The sequence below is a fragment of the Lampris incognitus genome, chromosome 8 (genome assembly GCF_029633865.1).
Source record: "Lampris incognitus isolate fLamInc1 chromosome 8, fLamInc1.hap2, whole genome shotgun sequence".
NCBI lineage: Eukaryota > Metazoa > Chordata > Actinopteri > Lampriformes > Lampridae > Lampris > Lampris incognitus.
In genome coordinates, this window is record NC_079218.1 from 18,040,237 (window position 1) to 18,060,020 (window position 19,784).

Sequence of the window (19,784 nt, forward strand, 5' to 3'; positions counted from 1 at the left end):
TCCCAGTGAAAATGGTCCTACTTTAAACAGGATGTGAACGCGGGGCCGTTGTGCGTCGCGTTTAAAGGTTCCGCGGCGCGTCCGTCCCCACGAACGAGCTGTCATCTCAGCAGTTACGACTTTACGTGAACTTTCCTTTCCTGTAGGAGGCGCCTTGGGTGAAGCGGGGATAAATGCCTGATTCCTACCCGTCCTTCACACTGTCCCGCAGTTTCTCACAAGTAGACATTTATGTCGCGTTGAAGGCATGCAAATAAATGTAGGAAAAATGAAGGCCATGGTTTTTTTCATGCTCACCTTTTGGCTTGCAGACGCAGAGCTGAAACCCAGTAAAGGTAAGGCAGACTCTGCTGATGCGTTCTTCTTCTTCTTCTTTTTTCTTCCTCTGACTTGTAGGACTTTATGCATTAAGACAAAAGGGTAGTCAAAAGAAACGTGTTCTTTCACATTCAGCCAAGACTTGGAAGAAGAAGAAGAAGAAGAAGAAGAAGAAGAAGAAGAAGAAGAAGAAGAAGAAACAAAAACCCCCCTGCTAGTTCAGTAGTCAGAGGCGACTTTGGTGTGTTCTCGTTCCGCTAAAGTTGTGCCGTCTGTCACAAGTCATCCAAAGTCGTTCGGTGCCTTGTGTTGTGTTCGTCTCAGTGTTTGCGGCGCAGGCTACAATGGGCAGGGGAGCGGTAAATGTAGCCTATACTACCTCGCTTTGTGCCGGGGATGATACGTATCTGCGCCATACGCCTTTCTCCTGTCTGGTCATCCCTCTCGTTTCTGCCTCTCAGCGTCGGGGCTGCTGTGTACGTTCAAAGACAAGACATACAGTCCGGGAGACAGCTGGCATCCCTATCTGGAGCCCTTCGGATTCATGTTCTGCATGCGGTGTGTCTGCACGGAGGTACCGCCACTGATCCTGCAAAACTATAGCTATGTCTGGCAGATACTGAAAGGAGCATACGTTAAAGGATGTGTGCACCACAGGCTGTTTACTTTGATGGGGTGATTTGGACAGGCATGGGGCTGCTGTCGTTGTGGGTGGGGTGCGGAGGTGGTGGCGTGTAAACTGCGTTGTGTTTCGCCTTTCAGACAGGACACGTGAAATGCAATACTATCAGGTGTCCCACTCTGCCCTGCGAGAACCCAGTGACTGACCCTCAGCAGTGCTGCCCACGATGCACAGGTAGACTGTCTTTTTCTTCTTCTTTTTTTTAACCAAAGACCACTCCTCCCAGACTGCACTGGCAGGTCACACTGAAGTCTTGAAAAGAATTATGCCCTGCATTTGCCACTGACTTTAATGTATATTCTCCCCGTGATGTTGCCTCCTCAGATGAGTCCAGGATCCCTGCAGGGTTGAGAGCTTCAGTTAAGTCCTGCAGGTACAACGGAAGCATTTATCAATCAGGGGAGACCTTCACCAAGCATGACCTCTTTCCGTCTAGGCAGACCAATCAGTGTGTTATGTGCACATGTTCTGTAAGTCTTTTTCACTAATGATTCTTTGCTTTGTCATCACGCCACTGTCCTTAACTTTGCTCGTGGTAAAATAACTAGATCCAAAATAATGAGACTAACCAGCTAAGATGTCTACAGGCCTGTTAACACGAGGTGAAGCTGTGCCTTTGGGCTGCGCCCACAGAACATGATTCACATATTAATGAAATTCATGTGCACATCACGGTTTGATTACAAAGTGTTTTACAGACGATAGCAACAATGCAAATAATAAAATGTGAGACTCCGTTTAAGAACCCAAAGCAAACCAGGATTAAAAAAAGAGAACATAAACAGAAAACATTATTCAAAAACTGACCAGATAATTTAATTTTTTTCATTTTCAAATAGAAAGCAGTGTGATGAAATCACACATTTTTTTAATTAAATACAAATGTAAAGTTGTATCATATATCATCAACATATTCAGTGATTTATGCCCACAGTTATGAACACACCCATGTCTGTGCATTTCAGCCAGAGAAGTACATGGAGGAAAACAATTTATGCAGCAATACAAGACAATGTTTACCTATTTAACAGCGTAGAGGCCTATGAACTTGTGCCAATATAATAGCAGCAGACTTGAGAACATCGACCTGTTCCTCTTTCCATGTCGTAATGTTTTAGTCATCTGTTCTGTTCCCTGAGTCGTATATTCGATGTTGTGCTGCTGCTGCTGCTGTGCAACAAGGTAAACGCGGATTGATCATAAATCACACAGGAAATTATTTATTAAAAAGAAAAAACGAGTTTTCCAAAAGCAAAAAATTCAGAGCATTTGGGCATGTAATGCTTCTTTTGATTTTTTTATTTTCACCATTTCAACTTGGGTTCATGTCTGTAGTCCTTCAGGAGTCTATTAAGGCCAATAATGTTATATATCCTGCAGGAAACTCAGGGAATACTGAGGATACATAATCTTTTGAGATTAATGATTTAACTGATTGATTGAATCGATTCTTTTGATAACTGATTTACTGGTTGATAGTTTTAAATGGCCGTACTGGCTTTTAAGTGATGAAAATAGTTTTAATACTCTTTGGTAAGAACAATAACATTGGGATTTATATGCATCTGTCTTCTGTGTTAACAGTAAAACATACCAGTCACTTACAAGTGACTTCATCAAACCCCGCTTCAAGGGATTTTGCTCTAACTTTGATATTAATAATCCAAATGGAGACGTCAGGACATGAATACTTCATTTCCCTGCGAATATCCCAAAGTGAGAAGCTATCCTATGATAGGCCATGTCATTCTTCAGCAATCATAAGCAATCTTAATGTGAATTTCACGCATCTTTCCATCTATCCATCCATCTTAACTGCCATTTATGAAAGTGACATTTGTGTATGATGACCCAGGGGTGCATCGCTAAACAACATTTATGAAGGAGAGAAGACTAGTCAACGCAGCGACATTTAGCCGCAACATGTGGCTGTATGCTTCTTGTTTCTGAGCAGGCGATATGGTTTTTCATGCTTTTTGAGGGCGTAAAGGATCGCCACTTTGGATGGTGTTGAATCCCAGCAAAAAGATTCAGCCAAGTGGTGGTAAAATTTCTCCATATATCTATGCCACTTGGACACCTCTGCTCCCACTTAAATTTGGTATTGAGGACCGTGTGTCAGAGGCATGTCAGCAGTTAAAGTGTGGCAAGCACGATTTCCTGCCTGTTCCACACACGATAGGATGTTAGATCATTAAAATGAGAAAAATGCCTTCTCGAGTCATCAGTTTCCAGTGACTTCAAGGTCTGATATGTGTGATTCAGTAAAGGCAAGGGATCAGATCTGCACTCAGTCTCATCAAACACTAAGAGTTTACCATGTGGAGTCATCAGTGTAGACGGTATAAAATATCAAAGACGGTTGAATCAGTTCATCTGGATACAATGTTTATTGACCAATAAGTTTCATCGCTCAACTAAGTGACGTCACTTAGATGAGTGATGAAACATATCTGTCAATAAACGTATCCAGATGAACTGATTCAACCTTCTTTGATTTTCTTACCTGGATTATTGAGCATGCATCAAGGTAGAAAAGTACTATTCAAGTGTCTTTGCTGTTCAATATGCACGCCAGTCTGTGTAAACGACCATTGGTGATCACTACTGACAAATGAAAAAGTATTCACAATGCTTTGGAATAGGCGACAAGTGGGTCTGTGGTTATGACAGAGATTAGTTAGGGGGAAACCTGGGGCGTCTACATCCGCCTTAACGTCTCTGTATTGGGAATTGTTACTGTTGTGTTGTCGATCTTTTTTTTTCTGCTTTACAACTTGTTGTGTTGAGCACTCCTGGGCCACTGTATCGCACTGAAGCCTCCAAAGTAACATGTTCACATCATTCTGTTTATTTTTACCACAGTGAGCGAAAATAAAAACAGTATAAACTCAGTAAATTACAGGGACAAATTTCATAGTTTGAGGGCTCACACTGTTTAGCCTGCATTATCCTGGAGTTTATGTGCTAATATCAGAGGAAAAAGCCACAAGCTGAGCGAAAATTGCCATTTCACACAGCCTTTGAGATTTACACTGGAGGCCCCTATTGTCTCATAGTGTTTCTTGATGATATGTGATTGCTGAGTATGTTTTTTTTGCACATTTTCTTAAGTCCTATTGATGTACAACTATATTACTTTGAGTAATTCAGATCCTTGATATAATGGTTAAGGTCAAAAAGGATTTCATATGCAAAGTCTTTCTATGAAATAACATATTAACATTATAATTACAGCTAAAATGTGCACAGTGTTTGCTGAAGACAGACGTGTCCTGATAATGTGAAGACACCTCCTCAAAATTTATGGCTCAAAATTGAGCCGTTGTGCATTCTGCACAGGGAAACTGTCACTTTGTTTAACTATTGGTCAACATAAAACTGGAATAATGTGTAATAGAGTTGCACATTTATTCAGCTGGATTTTTACTACTTTTCCTTTCTAAATTTCCCCAGTGACAGAACCAGTTATCAACTGTTGTTTTTTGTTCTATTTCATTTTATTTTATTTCCACAGCTACTGTTTTTTTTATGCTTATAGTTATAATTGATAGCAGTGGTTCAAATAGGGCTATGAGGTATTTAAATTCAGTCACAGGATGCCTCAGTAAAAACACCATGTTAATAATACGCCTCTGGAAAACAGATTGTGGGACATTGTAAATGCCACTAGGTCCCTAAATGAAAGTAGTCCTGTGCAAATAATACTACTGCAGATGCCAGCTGTGCTGCTGGGCAACCCTGAGAAGAAGACATTACTGTACTTTGGGAATTGAAATATGATCATTTTTTCCCCTTACTTTCAGAATGGAAACATCTTCTGTGCTTTGAAAACCTGCCAAACACTCACTTGTTCCTCACCAGTCTCAGTTCCAGATACCTGCTGTTTGGTGTGTAAAGGTACTTTTGCTTTTCGCTCGACCAACCCCCTACATTTTTGGGATCCCTAGGCAAAATTTGATTTAAAGGACACCATGCTTACAGAGTTACTCAGATAGGTTTATTATTTAACCATAAAGTCCATTTACTATATAGCAGCTTGCCTAATGATCTCTGAAATTAATGCCTTTTATGAGTGTAGGCCTCTCTTTGTCCAAGGGCGATAATTTAATATGTTTGTAGTTGTTTTACAAATCTTTGTAGGATTTGCCGTTAACTTGTTTACACATGAAATTCACAAGTGATTAAAATTATTGCGTTTAGGTCACTCAAATGTAACATTTGTAAATAGTTAAGGGGTTTGAAGCACAACTTGTGCATTCAACTAGCTTATGTATTGAGATGAAATTATTTTTTCTTTCAGGGACAAATTAAATATATTGAAAATTATGCAAACCCAAAAGGTATTTTATGATATACAAATCTCTAGGTTATTTCCAGCTGTTTAACAGAGGCCCATTTTTACTTCTAATTATTCACAACATGTCAGGGATCATCATTATATCACGGTAGCATTTCAGAGTTTGAATTTTTAATTTATCAAGTCTGACACTTTCAATTGCGGGCTTGGCTGCCAAGCACCAGTCAATGAACGCTGCAAGCTGCCTCTTTCCCCCCTCTACATTGCAGCTACAGTAAAACTACAAGCTAATAAAGTAATTTTACAGCTATTCTATTACCTGGAATGACAAAATTTCATGTGTATACTTTTACAATATAGAAGATGTAGCTACTCATGACAACAAGTCATCAAACAACAGTAAATTTCCTCTCACAAATGATGAAGTGACTCTCTGGCTTAATCCGTGACAATCAAAGCAGGAGCTCAACCTCCCCCTTCTTTTCCATTTTTTATTTCCTTGACAAAATGCATCATCCCCTCAAGTTTTCAACCTGATAACAAGGAATCAAAATGAAATGCATGCACAGATCAAATGTCTTAAAACTTGGGGTTCTATGTGCAACGGTAGTGGAGTTTTCCTTGTTCAAATTTGAGAGGAATTCGGTAATGTTTCACTTTGATATTTTGGGGAGTGCAATGACAAAATTTTATGTTTTTTTTTGTTTTGTTTTGGTTTTAATCAGTGAAATGATCCTCCCTGAAATAACTGGACCAAACTTTCACCTTGTGGTTATTGAGATAATGCCAATAGAGTGTGCAAACAACATTGTGTAAATTGGCAGAAAAATAAGTGGGAAAATCATAATGGTTTGATAATTTCCATGTTGGGTCAAATGTTGTTGTTTTTTTTTGTATATGCCGGAACACACAGTGTCAGGATGCATTGTTCCTCTAGATATCATCAAAACTAATGGTGTCTGAGACATTGTGCGTTTGGGATGTTTTCAGCCTGCAGGGGGTGCCATGCCTGTCCAGTTGTCGCTATTGTAAATGGTGGAGGAGCAGTGTGAGGATGCATCAACTCGACCCAGCAGTGTCAGATAGATGAACCAATAGACGGGCGGAGACTAATCCATAGTTTTGTTTTGGTTTTTTTTAGGAAATTCAATTATCCTGTCTTATTTACAATTCCAGGTACACTAGTCTCAAACGTGGCTTTGGCCTTTCTCTCTTTATTTAGATCATGGAAACAGTGGGTCTTCATCTACAGAGGATGGAAACCAGCAGCTGAACCGAGGAGTTGTATGTCCTTGTAGATTTGTCTTCTTATTAACATGTGTTGATTAGCTTTCATCTAAAAGATTTTCTTGAAACTTGAAATACTTGTTCATCGGTGTTGTCAAACTTTTCAACGTGTTAACGTTTAATTTTAAACCCTTTTTCTTCATGTTAGCTTTTCTACTGCTATTCTACACTATTATGACTTAACAGCTATTTCTCATTCATGATTCTCAAATGATTACAATTTAGCATTAGCATCTTAGCACTAACATTACACAAGACTGACAATGTTGGCTCACGGGGGAAAGCATGTAAAGAAAATAGTCAGTAAAATAGAGGATAATGCTATTGTATTTGTTATAACACAAGAGACATTCCATAGACCAGTGTGCTGGAGAGCAGCTCAGCATGCGGTCTGACAGATCAGCGGTCAGGACGACTCCAAGGGGCTTGAATCTCAATAAATTTAATCTCAAAGGAGCTTCAGAGACCACGGTCAAGATTCTGTTGCAGAGGAAACACCAAAGAGGTAAGAACTCCTCAAGATAGCACTGTACAGGGGGCGTCCAGGTAGCGTAGCAGTCTATCCTGTTGCCTACCAACACGGGGATCGCTGGTTCGAATCCCCATGTTACCTCCGGTTTGGTGGGGTGTCCCTACAGACACAATTGGCCGTGTCTGCGGGTGGGAAGCCAGATGTGGGTATGTATACTGGTCGCTGCACTAGTGCCTCCTCTGGTTGGTCGGGGCACCTGTGTAGGGAGAATAGCGTGATCCTCCCACACACTACTTGCCCCTGGCAAAACTCTCCACTGTCAGGGGAAAAGAAGTGGCTGGCAACTCCACATGTATCAGAAGAGGCGTGTGGTAGTCTACAGCCCTCCCCGGATCGGCAGAGGTGTGGAGCAGCGACCGAGAAGGCTCTGAAGAGTGGGCTAATTGGCTGGATACACTTGGGGAGAAAAACGGGGGGGGGGTCCAAAAAAAGAAAAGAAAAAAAATTATAGCACTTACACCATTATAGCAGTTATACCAGATGGGCCAAATCTTGCACGATTAAGTGCTAATCGGTTGAGTAAATACAAGCAGGTGTACCTATGTAGACAATTCCTAAGACATGAGTTAAACTTTAGTACCGGGTTGGGAAACACTGGCCTTGAAGATGCTCAACGAACTCTAAACCAGCTTTTTTTTGGACATAAAAAGTCCAAAAAAAAATTTAAGGGTCACTGCAGTTTGAAGTAAACTTACCACACATTTTAGACACATGTTGCAAAATAGTCCAAATGGTCATATTATCGCTGGATTAACTGAACCGTCAATTAAGTGTTGTTTCAGCTCAAGTGTACACCACCACCCCCTCTGCCGATCGGGATCGACAGAGCGGGTGGAGCAGCAACCAGGACGGCTCGGAAGAGTGAGGTAATTGTGTAGCGCTATCTATCCCTTTTAACTGTCAAGGACAACGCTCCTGAGTTCTCTATACAACTCGGTATCCAATAAACTATTGAAGTATGCTAACTTCGCTTCTTATGTGTTTAAAGTGTGTTCTAAAGGCTCTAAATGTCTTACAGTGTCATCTGGTAACTCCAACTAAAAAGGTTGACTACCCCTTTAAGGCGCTTAAATATGGCATATGACCCCTTTTAAGGCAATCTAACATGGTCTAGACACCTCAATGTGTCACCGAGTAACTTATATTAAAACGGTGGACTAGCCCTTTAAGGTTCTAAAATATGGTGTATTAGCCCTTTAAGGTTATATGGTCTACACATCTCTGGGTGTCCTAGGTTACTTCCAGTAAAAAGGTGGACTAGCCCTTTAAGGTTGTCTCAACATGTCACTTACCATAGCCTAGACACCACAGGAATAAACACACATGAATAATCCACACTCACACAGGTACATAGAATTATATATACAAATGTATTATGAGTAATAATTATTAGAATGAATGGAAGTAATAAGCCTCAATGGCTAACAAGCATCTGCATTCATATACACACAAATGAATCAGACCAACACATTAGCATACAGCTCAACAACCCTATAACTAAGCCGGCAATAAAATAAAAGAAAGTCAACCCCCAGTTGCAGGCCTGTTTCTTTATCGGGTACGTTGGGACCCTAAACAGCCCTCTTCGCTCCCCTTGGGAGCCCGCACTTCCAGCTTGTACTCACAAAGAATGAATGCTCCTCTTCGTCTCGCGCTTCCCACCGCAGCGCAGCCGCGAACGTCAGGCCGGCAGCCATCCTAGCTAACTGGCTAGTTAGCCGTTAGCACCATCTCACGGTCGGACCGTGCGCTCGCCTCGGCAGCACAACACGGCAACAGACGACTCCTTCTGCGTTCCTCGATGGTCGCATGAACACAACGCTACACTGTAACTGATAACGTTACTTCGCTAAACTAGAAGACGGCCCGACTCATTGTGGGGCAAGCCCCTTACCGCATCCAGTCCATTCGCGCGTCTTGCTGTGCTAGCAACGAACGCCGACTGGCTAGCTCGCTCCGTAACGTCGCTGGGTCCACATATGGGACTGACGAGTAGTCAGTTTGTCTCCACAGTCCACACAAACAGTTCCCTGGATGGGTCTCGGTCAGACACCCGCACACATCACTGTTCACTAAACTTCAATTACATTTCTCTCACCGCAAAATAGCATATAACAACTCGACATCAAACTGCTCCGTTTTGCTCACACAAGGGACGAGTGACCGCCTTTCTCTCACTGTTCAGTCTGCTCGCGCTGACGTTCCCCGCTGCCCTCTTAACCAATCACATTCAAGGTAAGTTATTCTCTCCACAGCCAGCCAATCACAACAATGGTAAGTTTTCAACAATAAAAGTAAATGCATTTCACATTGGTAAACAACTGTTTTGCAGAACAATATCAACAATATAATATATTCATATTCAAAAGGTAAACAAAATAACAAACATAGGCCAAACTCTTATCTAATAGTGCAATATAATATATCTAAGGCCTATAATTTAACCACAGGGTTACACCCTCCCCCTACTGAACGTGTGAATGCCCTCATTCACCTAAATCTAACTAGTAAGGTCTCTGAACATCTGAGGGTATAAACTAAGTGTGGTGCACTAACTCTTTCCTATCCTGATAGTGACACCTCTGTGTACTATAGTTATAGGCTTATCTCTGGCTTTTCCTGGCTCATCATAGATAAGTCTTACGACTGGCTTTACTGACCTCTTCGGCCTACCTACTGGTTGTCTTTGGGGACTAGCTTCCTCATCTACGCTGCTAGCTTGGCCCTCATCTATGTCAGACTCTTGACTCCTGAGCTAACTCTTGAGCTAACTCTTCTTCAAACTCAATCTCCCTCTCTTCTTCTTCACTTTTGTCTTCGTCATTGTTGTCATCATTTGGTTCTTTTCATTATGCTCTTCAGTTCTAGCACCAGGAGGTTCCTCTTCCTCCTGAGGGATAACTGCTTGTTCCCGTGCAGCTCTACGCTTGTTCAGGACATCTTCCAGCTAAGTGCTGTAGGGTCTTGGTATCGGTCTCTCGTACTCAGACTCTGAAGATGAGTCGGTCGAGCCCTCTTCACTATCCTCTTCTTCTGTACTGACTGTTTGAGACTGTTTGGTTTGTTGCTTCTTTCTTGTGTCAGCTCTTGTCTTTGGCTTTGGTGGTGGTCTGTGGTCGCTCTCTTCTCTTTGCATTCTGACTTGTTGCCCGATAGGTAAGAGATGATCTCGGTGCAATGTTCTGAGTCCTCCGTTTCCATCCTCCTGCTTCACTCTGTAGACAGGTAAGTTTGGCATCTGACTCACAACCACATGAGGAATCTCTTTCCATCGGCTTTGGAGTTTGTGCTTGCCTTTGACTCCGAGATTCTTCACCAACACTCTGTCGCCGGGTTCCAGGGTTTGTGATCCCACCCTGCTGTCATAGGCTCTCTTGTTCCTCTGGTATGTTTTGTCGGCTGTGGCAGAGGCCAGTTGGTATGCCTTCTGCAGATCTTCTTTGAGTCTAGCCACATAGCGTGAGTGGTGACTGACATCATAGTCATCGGGAGACGTCCCGAAACACACATCCACGGCCAGCCTCGCCTCTCTCCCGTATAGTAAGTAGTATGGCGAGTAGCCGGTTGCATCAGACCTACTGGCATTGTAGGCATGCACAACGTGGGGCACTTGCTCACTCCACCGCCTCCTCTTCTCTGGATTCAGTGTGCCTAGCATGGACAGCAGGGTACGGTTGAACCATTCTGGTTGTGGATCTCCTTGTGGGTGGTAGGGAGAGGTTCTGGACTTTCGTATCCCCATCACTTTCAGCATTTCTCTGATTGTCTGGCTTTCGAAGTCTCGGCCTTGGTCTGAGTGGATCCTTGCTGGCAGACCATAGTTTACGAAGAACTTCTCGTTGAGAACTTTTGCGACTGTGAGCGCCTTCTGGTTCTTCGTTGGGTAGGCTTGTGCATAGCGGGTAAAGTGATCAGTGACCACTAGCACGTTGCCAATACCCTTGGAGTCTGGCTCCACAGAGAGGAAGTCTATACAGACTAAGTCCATTGGCCCATTGCTCCGGATCTGGTAGAGCGGCGTAGCTCTCTGACAGGGACTCTTCCGTGAGACACACTTCCCGCAGTTTTTGACATACTGCTCTGTCTCTCCTGCCATTCTCGGCCAGTAGAATCTTGCCTTCAGCAGGTCAGTTGTTCTCTAAATGCCTAGACGTCCCATATCATCATGTAAGGACTTTAGCACAACACCTCTGAACACAGCAGGCAGCACCAGCTGAGAGGATTCTTCTCCTGATGGTCTCTTGCTAATGCGATGGAGTACGCCGTCTCTCAGTTGTAGTCTTCCCAGCTTCCTTTTCATCTGGCTCACATCTGGATTTGCTTCCAGATCCTCTGGCCATTGGCCGTGTTTCAGAGCTTGGATCGTCGGTCCTATCACAGGATCCTCTTTCTGTGTGGCTTTAAGCTCAGACCTGGACATCTGTCCTAGCGCACTCACATCCATGCACTTGGGGAAGGCGTAGAGCTCAGGGACACTTTCAGGACGAGCTCCTAGCTGTTCAGCATATCTCGGAGATGTCTTTGGGGAGCTCAGAACGCTTACTCGTTGACAGATTGACTGCACTCCAGCTTGCGAGATGGTCTCCCAGTCTCTTTGCCTCTCTTCACCCCATGAGTTGGGCTTGCTCTAGCCAGTGATCAAATGGCTTTTCACCAGCTGAAGTGGGTAGGTTTCCTGAGAAGATCCGTAGTCGCCGGAAGCCACCACTGTCTGAGGAAGGCTTGGAGGTTTTATCGAGTAGGTCGCCGACCACTCGTAGGAGGGCTTCAGTGGCTGATAGGGGTTCGGCTGCGGGTGGAGTAGTGGCGACGAAAGCCTGCAGGTCCTCTCCTGTCTTCCCCTCAGCTCGCAGTAAGGCTCTCAATTTACTATTGAAGTGTTCAACTGTAGCTTCCAGGTCCCCTACCATGACGATGGGCCATGCCTCTTGTCCTTCGATAGGTAACACTTCAGGGGGGGACGGTCTCTGACCTGATGCTCTCTCGACACTCACACAGCACCATCAGCTTCCTTAGCTTTGTACTGAACCTCCTTCCTCTAACTCGTACTCTTCCCAAACACTTGATGGTTTCCATGGCTTCTTCAACTTTGGCAGTTTCGGTATCTTCAGGTGCTAGAACCATTACTGCACGGTCCTCTTGCAGGCCCTCACCTCTGCACCAGCTCTTTAGATCACTAACTAACTCCATGTTTGCTTGTTGTCTTGTATCTCTATGTAAACTTACTAATAAAGACTCAATTCTAATTTCTTGGCTCAGGTAACTGACTAATGACTAATTTAATGACTTGGACTTAAATGTACTGGTCTTACATACAGCTAAACACATAAAAAGATCCCAGCGGTGCCTCCATTTATGTAGCACTATCTATCCCTTTTAACTGTCAAGGACAATGCTCCTGAGTTCTCTATACAACTCGGTATCCAATAAACTATTGAAGTATGCTAACTTCGCTTCTTATGTGTTTAAAGTATGTTCTAAAGGCTCTAAATGTCTTACAGTGTCATCTGGTAACTCTAACTAAAAAGGTTGACTACCCCTTTAAGGCGCTTAAATATGGCATATGACCCCTTTAAGGCAATCTAACATGGTCTAGACACCTCAATGTGTCACCGAGTAACTTATATTAAAACGGTGGACTAGCCCTTTAAGGTTCTAAAATATGGTGTATTAGCCCTTTAAGGTTATATGGTCTACACATCTCTGGGTGTCCCAGGTTACTTCCAGTAAAAAGGTGGACTAGCCCTTTAAGGTTGTCTCAACATGTCACTTACCATAGCCTAGACACCACAGGAATAAACACACATGAATAATCCACACTCACACAGGTACATAGAATTATATATACAAATGTATTATGAGTAATAATTATTAGAATGAATGAAAGTAATAAGCCTCAATGGCTAACAAGCATCTGCATTCATATACACACAAATGAATCAGACCAACACATTAGCATTCAGCTCAACAACCCTATAACTAAGCCGGTAATAAAAATGAAAGAAAGTCAACCCCCAGTTGCAGGCCTGTTTCTTTATCGGGTACGTTCGGACCCTAAACAGCCCTCTTCGCTCCCCTTGGGAGCCCGCACTTCCAGCTTGTACTCACAAAGAATGAATGCTCCTCTTCGTCTCGCGCTTCCCACTGCAGCGCAGCAGCGAACGTCAGGCCGGCAGCCATCCTAGCTAACTGGCTAGTTAGCCGTTAGCACCATCTCACGGTCGGACCGTGCGCTCGCCTCGGCAGCACAACACGGCAACAGACGACTCCTTCTGCGTTCCTCGATGGTCGCATGAACACAACACTACACTGTAACTGATAACGTTACTTCGCTAAACTAGAAGACGGCCCGACTCATTGTGGGGCAAGCCCCTTACCGCATCCAGTCCATTCGCCCGTCTTGCTGTGCTAGCAACGAACACCGACTGGCTAGCTCGGTCCGTAACGTCGCTGGGTCCACATATGGGACTGACGAGTAGTCAGTTTGTCTCCCCAGTCCACACAAACAATTCCCGGGATGGGCTTCGGTCAGACACCCGCACACATCACTGTTCACTAAACTTCAATTACATTTCTCTCACCGCAAAATAGCATATAACAACTCGACATCAAACTGCTCCGTTTTGCTCACACAAGGGACGAGTGACCACCTTTCTCTCACTGTTCAGTCTGCTCGCGCTGACGTTCCCCGCTGCCCTCTCAACCAATCACATTCAAGGTAAGTTATTCTCTCCACAGCCAGCCAATCACAGCAATGGTAAGTTTTCAACAATAAAAGTAAATGCATTTCACATTGGTAAACAACTGTTTTGCAGAACAATATCAACAATATAATATATTCATATTCAAAGGGTAAACAAAATAACAAACATAGGCCAAACTCTTATCTAATAGTGCAATATAATATATCTAAGGCCTATAATTTAACCACAGGGTTACAATTGGATGGGTACAATTGGGGAGAAAAAGGGTGAAAATCCAAAAAAAGATAGCACCGTACAGTTAAAGCTAGAATGCGGGACTTTTACATATTGTAACGTGCATGGATAAGTAGACACGCTGGCCGCTGGCTCGCGGGTCTGACCCTTTAATCGAGCGGTTAGCGATGCCTCCTGCGGTGCGGGCGATACGGGTTCGCGTCCCGGCCGCAGCAGTTCCTGTGGTTGCGTTGTCCCCCGAATTCGCTACAATATTGTAGTAAATTAAGGGGCAGCCCGGGAACCGCCGCCGCCGGGACGCGAACCCGTATCTCCTGCACCACAGGCGATAACGTTAAGCAGTGGACTAAAGGGTCCGACCCCTTAAGGCTAACTCGTCTACTTCGCCGTGCACGCTACACTATAAATGAATTTCCGTGACATTCAAGCCCTTGCCAAATGGATTCAAACAATGATGATTAATTAAGCCTATCACAATATCTGTATTTCTCAGTATACCGGCGTTTTAAATCTGGTGTCTGGGGCGACATCGTACATCCGTGGGCGACATTCCCGCGCTGGTGCACCGGAACTGATGCATAGTGATGCGTTTTACGTCAACCAACAATGATTGCGTTGCCAGAGCAGAACTTCCGTGTGACAAAAGCATGCCCCTGATTGGCTTGCCTTCAGGGCTTTCTGCCAGCAAGCTTCCAGGCTTGGAAGCAATGGCGGGAAAAACCTAAGAAGTGTCCAAGAAAAAAATCTGACGCTTCAGAGAGAGAGAGAGAAAAAAAGCCCCAAAACTCAGCATTCAGGGGTAGGATAAAGGGAAAAAAAGAAAAAAAAAGAAAGCGATGGACAGTGAGGACAAACATGGATAACCGTTGGTGTAGCTTTTGCTTGTTGGAGAGCGCTGAAGGAAGAGAAGTAATTACTCTCACTGCCGGAAGAGGAAGACAAAACTTCTGCACTGTAGGTTTAATTCGTTTTGCAATTCACCGATGCTTTTGTGTGTGTGCAATCAGTACTGACGAGTCATGTGGTCGACTGAAGCAATAAAATCCTCACTGTGTATTGTGGCGAATTCGGGGGCCCGGCTGGACCGTCACAGCTGGGACACGAAGTCAGATTTCCTGTACCGCGGGCGACAACGTTAACCAGTCGACTAAAGGCTCTGACCCGTTAGCCAAGGGCTAACGTGTGTACTTATCCGTGCACGTTACACTACCCCTCCTCCTTCGGGAAGCGCGTCCGCGCGCATCCCACTTCTGACACCAATGCAGCGAATTCGGGGGGCGGCCCGGCCGGACCGCCACAGCCAGGAGGCGAACTCAGATCTCCCACAGCCTATTCATCCGTGATCATTACATTCCCGAAGGAGGGGGGGGGGGCAATGTAACGATCACGGATGAATAGGCTCGGTAGCCTAACGGGTCGGCCCCTTTAGTCGAGCGGCTAGCGATGTCTCCCGCGGTGCAGGAAGATACGGGTTCGCGTCCCGGCTGCGGCAGTTCCTGTGGTTGCCCCCCGAATTCGCTACATTGGTGGGATGCGCGCGGACGCGCTTCCCGAAGGAGGGGGGTAACGTGCATTACACGTTGGTCCTTGGCTAACAGCTCGGCCCCTTTAGTTCAGCGCTTAGCTTTGTCTCTAGCGGTGTGGGAAATATGGGTTCGCGTTCTGGCCGCGGTGGTTCCCGTGTACTTTTAGCGGAGGCAGTGACAGTTTTAAAACTGACGAAGTCCAATGAAGTCAAGTCGTACTAAAGTAAGACAATATGAAACATCCAATGACACACACCTTTTGATTTCCAACCCCCCCCCCAAAAAAAACAAAACAAAAAACAGAATTGTGATTTACTACCTGAAACAACATCATTTCAACACTCATCGGGCATCCGGGTAGCGTAGCAGTCTATTCCGTTGCCTACCAACATGGGGATCACTGGTTCGAGTCCCCGTGTGACATCCAGCTTGGTCGGGCATCCCTACAGACACAATTGGCAGTGTCTGCGGGTGGGAAGCTGGATGTGGGTATGTGTCCGGGTCACTGCACTAGCGCCTCCTCTGGCCTCCTCTGGCGCCTGTTGGGGGGGGGGGTGGAATTGGGGGGAAATAGCGTGATCCTCCCACACGCTACGTCCTCCTGGCAAAACTCATCCCTGTCAGGTGAAAAGAAGCAGCTGGCGACTCCACATATATCAGAGGAGGCATGTGGTAGTCTGCAGCCCTCCCCGGCTCAGCAAAGGGGGTGGAACAGCGACCGGTACGGCTTGGAAAATAGGGTAATTGGCCAAGTACAATTGGGGAGAAAAAGGGGGAAAAATACCCCCCCTCAAAATGCACTCATTTGTCAAGTTTATTGTCTGCTACCTCAAATATTACCCAGTTAACGGCTCAAAAAACATGTATTAGTGGTACTGTCCCTTTAAAAAGAGCATTTCAATTTATATCAATGTTGGTTCATATTCATTTTATTTTAATGACGCTTCCAGATATACTGCAACATATTTTCTTTTTGTCATTTCTCTCAGCATGCTTATACAATGGCAAGACATACTCTCATGGGGATATGTGGCACCCAGTATTGGGGAAGGTGTTGGAATGCATCCTCTGCACCTGCAATGATGGCCTACAGGACTGCAAACGCATCACCTGTCCAAGCCAATACCCATGTCAGCATCCCATGAAGCCCGTGGGGAAGTGCTGCAAGACTTGTCCAGGTAGCCTGACATAGTTGGGGAAATAATAAGCCGATGAAATTCTGAGTAGCTTATTCATAAAGGTGAATGTCAATGTTTGTTTTGTTTTTGTTTTTGCCTCTACAGAGATTAAAGCTCAAAGCAATGACAGCCAGTGTTACCCCGGATTTAGAAATAACATCCTGGTGTACAAAGTGGAGTCAGCAGTAAAAGGTCACGCTCCCGACACAATTAGGATCATTGCTATTGAAAGACAAACTACTGCTGAAGTTGAAGTGCAAGTATGGAAGACTGTAGAAGGTACTGCATTCCTAGACTGAAGATACTTGGGCATGCAAATCTAATATGTGATTCTTTATAGCAGTTTTGCATCTTTCTCTTCAGCTCTCGTCTGAGTTCTTTCTTTTTTTTGTAGGCGTTTTACAGCTGGTGGAAATCGAAGAAGTTCAAAGGAAAGCTATTATGGATCATCCAGAAAACTACACATTACTAACAACAGTTGATCAAGGTTAGGTTTCTATTAAAATGTATTTAAAATATCATCCAATACAATAATTTTATCTATTATGACCTGCCAGCAGTAATTATTTTGCAGTTATTTAATTTGCCTCGCTCTTAATGACTTTGGCAACCGATTATACATATGTTCCTTATTTGTCCAAATTCTTTGATGGTAAGATATGTTAAAGTTATGCTAATTCTGCAGAAACTTGGAGAAAATTTAAGGAAGAGGGCGACAGTTTGAGTGAAGTCTCTGAAACCACAACTTGTGAAGACGGCATACGGGACATAGTGAATTTCCTAAACCCCAAGCAGATGGAAGGCCTGTGTTCCCCCTAAATGATTTTTTTCCCTTCTTCTTCTTAATTTGTATAGCAGTATTACAAACAAGTACATGGTTCACACTCTTCGTTCATTAAAGCAGAAAATAGAACTGTTTTTAGGGGGGGGGGAAGTTCTGATCTCTCATTTTAATTGTTGCACTTTGATGTTATGAAATCACTCATAAAATGTGTAATATTGTTTATCTGTAATGTTCTTGTTGATGGCATATGTGAGCAGAATGTGCAATCTAAAATCCCACCAGCAAAGCCAGTTAAAGGCATTGGAAAGTTACATTTTTGCATTTAGCTTGATTTTTTTACAAGAATCCATAGTTTTCTGTCATTGTATTTGTTCTATAAAGCCAAGCAAAGACACCGGTGGTGTGTGGTATCACTGTTGCGCATTAATTAACAATTAGCAATTGCTGTCCTGTTCATGATGGAAACATGAGTGTACTTGGTGGATCTGGATTCAATCTGTAAACAATGTGCATGGGAATATACAGCAAAGACGCTTGTGATAACATGAAACACTCTGCTGCAACTGGCTGATGACTATCAACTTACTTATCCTTAATTTGCTCGCCAGTGCCATCACAGCAACACAAATCAGTTCCTGTTACCTCTGACTCAGAAAGTGTCAAATGTAGGGAATACGGCCATTCTGTGGCTGGCATATTAGAACGGCATATACATGCCTCCGCCGATGACATTTGTTCAAAATGTTTGCAGAAATATGCGGTCGGCCTGTAAACATTTAGCGGGTATTAAAAGAAACAGGCTCTGGTTGAATGGGAGCCAGGGTATGCTGACATTATAACCATTTATAATCTATTCATCGGCTGTGGGGGTTTCCATGTCGAAAACTTCAGAATAGCTTCTTAAAAATCTGTCACCCGTACACAGTGCATGAAGAGACAAACAAAACAGTATTTTTATTTGATCTGAGGGGAGTTTGCTGTCCCTTGGCTTCATCTGACTGAAACTAATCTATTTAATTGAGAATTATGTGACAACCGAATCGCTGCACAGAGTCCAGGTGGACATCACGGGGACACAAGATACCTACTTTATTTTAATGGGCTTTGTAAACGCTACTGTTCAAAACATAAAAAGACTTTCTGAGTTTGTTGTATGGTTTTCACCATATTTATTGTAAATATGAGCAGACATTTTGTCACATAATTTAAAGGATTGTAACTGTTACTTGTATAATTTCTGTGTATATACATCTGAATGTATGGAATTTTTGCATTGCATGATGAAGTAGAAACATTGCATTTAAAACATAACCTGACCCGACTGCTACAATAAACGGAAGAGGTCCTGTTTGGTACTCTGGTGGGTTGGTGAACTCTTTTGATGCTGACATGACACAGTGGCTTGCTTGTTTAGATCTGCGCATTAAGCGTGTGGGTGCAGTGGTATTTTGGAATAGTGGGTTTGGACCACGTTTAAATTTTTTGATTTATTTATTTTTTCTGACAGTAAACAACTATTTTGGCTTAGATACAGATGCAGTTTCAACTGTAAACAGCTGATCATATGTAATATAGCTGAGCTATGATGTCAATCACAAAACAGTACCCTGCACTCTAATCTCTTTTGCACACCATACATTTTTTCCATGCATTCGTGCACATCGAGAATAACACAGACGGGAGAAGCTCAGACTCGAGAACTCAAGATAAGGCCATAGATTCTCTGTTTTCTTTTTTTCCCCAAGACATTGTCACAAAGTGTTTTGCTAATTAATTCGGGCCTGAATTCAGGGCCTGCATACTGACCACTACAGAGGTAAGAGGCAATGGAGTTCAAGTGGTCCTAATGCCATAGCCTGCAGGCTTTCATTAAAAAGAAGTCAGGAAGGGAGGATAAACTGTGGTCCCACCGGAGATGAAATGTTTTTATCAGAGGCAAATAAATCAGAAGCAGAAGGTGGGACATCCCTCGGCAACCTCACCTCCGCCATTGTCACCAGCGGCGGAGGTTTGGGCCTCCATTTTGTGCCCTGTGAATAATGCTTTCTATTCCCAGTGACCTTTTCAGTCAAAGTTTGCTTTGTTGAGATTCTCCGTTGGTGATTGAAACCCGCTGAAGCTGTAAACCCACACGTATCGGGTGCTGGCAGAGGCGCTTGGAGAGAAAGTTTTACAGATTGAATTGGGTCCCGCGTTCACAAATCATACAAATACCACCACCAAAGATTTAGAAATACTG

At 43.7% G+C, this 19,784-nt stretch overlaps 1 protein-coding gene across 1 annotated transcript; it reads left to right on the forward strand.

Moving 5' to 3' along the window:
- The first annotated feature begins 157 nt into the window (after positions 1-157).
- On the forward strand, positions 158-18,900 carry chrdl2 (chordin-like 2). The gene is made up of 11 exons (XM_056285024.1): positions 158-335; positions 780-892; positions 1,081-1,174; positions 1,325-1,470; positions 4,807-4,900; positions 6,523-6,584; positions 6,933-7,092; positions 16,573-16,761; positions 16,867-17,040; positions 17,156-17,248; positions 17,447-18,900. The coding sequence occupies exons 1-11, from the start codon at positions 248-250 to the stop codon at positions 17,578-17,580; spliced, it is 1,347 nt and encodes a 448-aa protein (XP_056140999.1). The 5' UTR covers positions 158-247; the 3' UTR covers positions 17,581-18,900.
- Positions 18,901-19,784: the final 884 nt, after the last annotated feature.

Bases quoted from the DNA above. Each gene is read 5' to 3' on its own strand.
- chrdl2 (XM_056285024.1), top strand. From the start codon at position 248: ATGCAAATAAATGTAGGAAAAATGAAGGCCATGGTTTTTTTCATGCTC. The intron at 336-779 runs GTAAGGCAGACT...TCTGCCTCTCAG, and splicing joins AGAGCTGAAACCCAGTAAAG to CGTCGGGGCTGCTGTGTACG. The intron at 6,585-6,932 runs GTATGTCCTTGT...TTATAACACAAG, and splicing joins AGCAGCTGAACCGAGGAGTT to AGACATTCCATAGACCAGTG.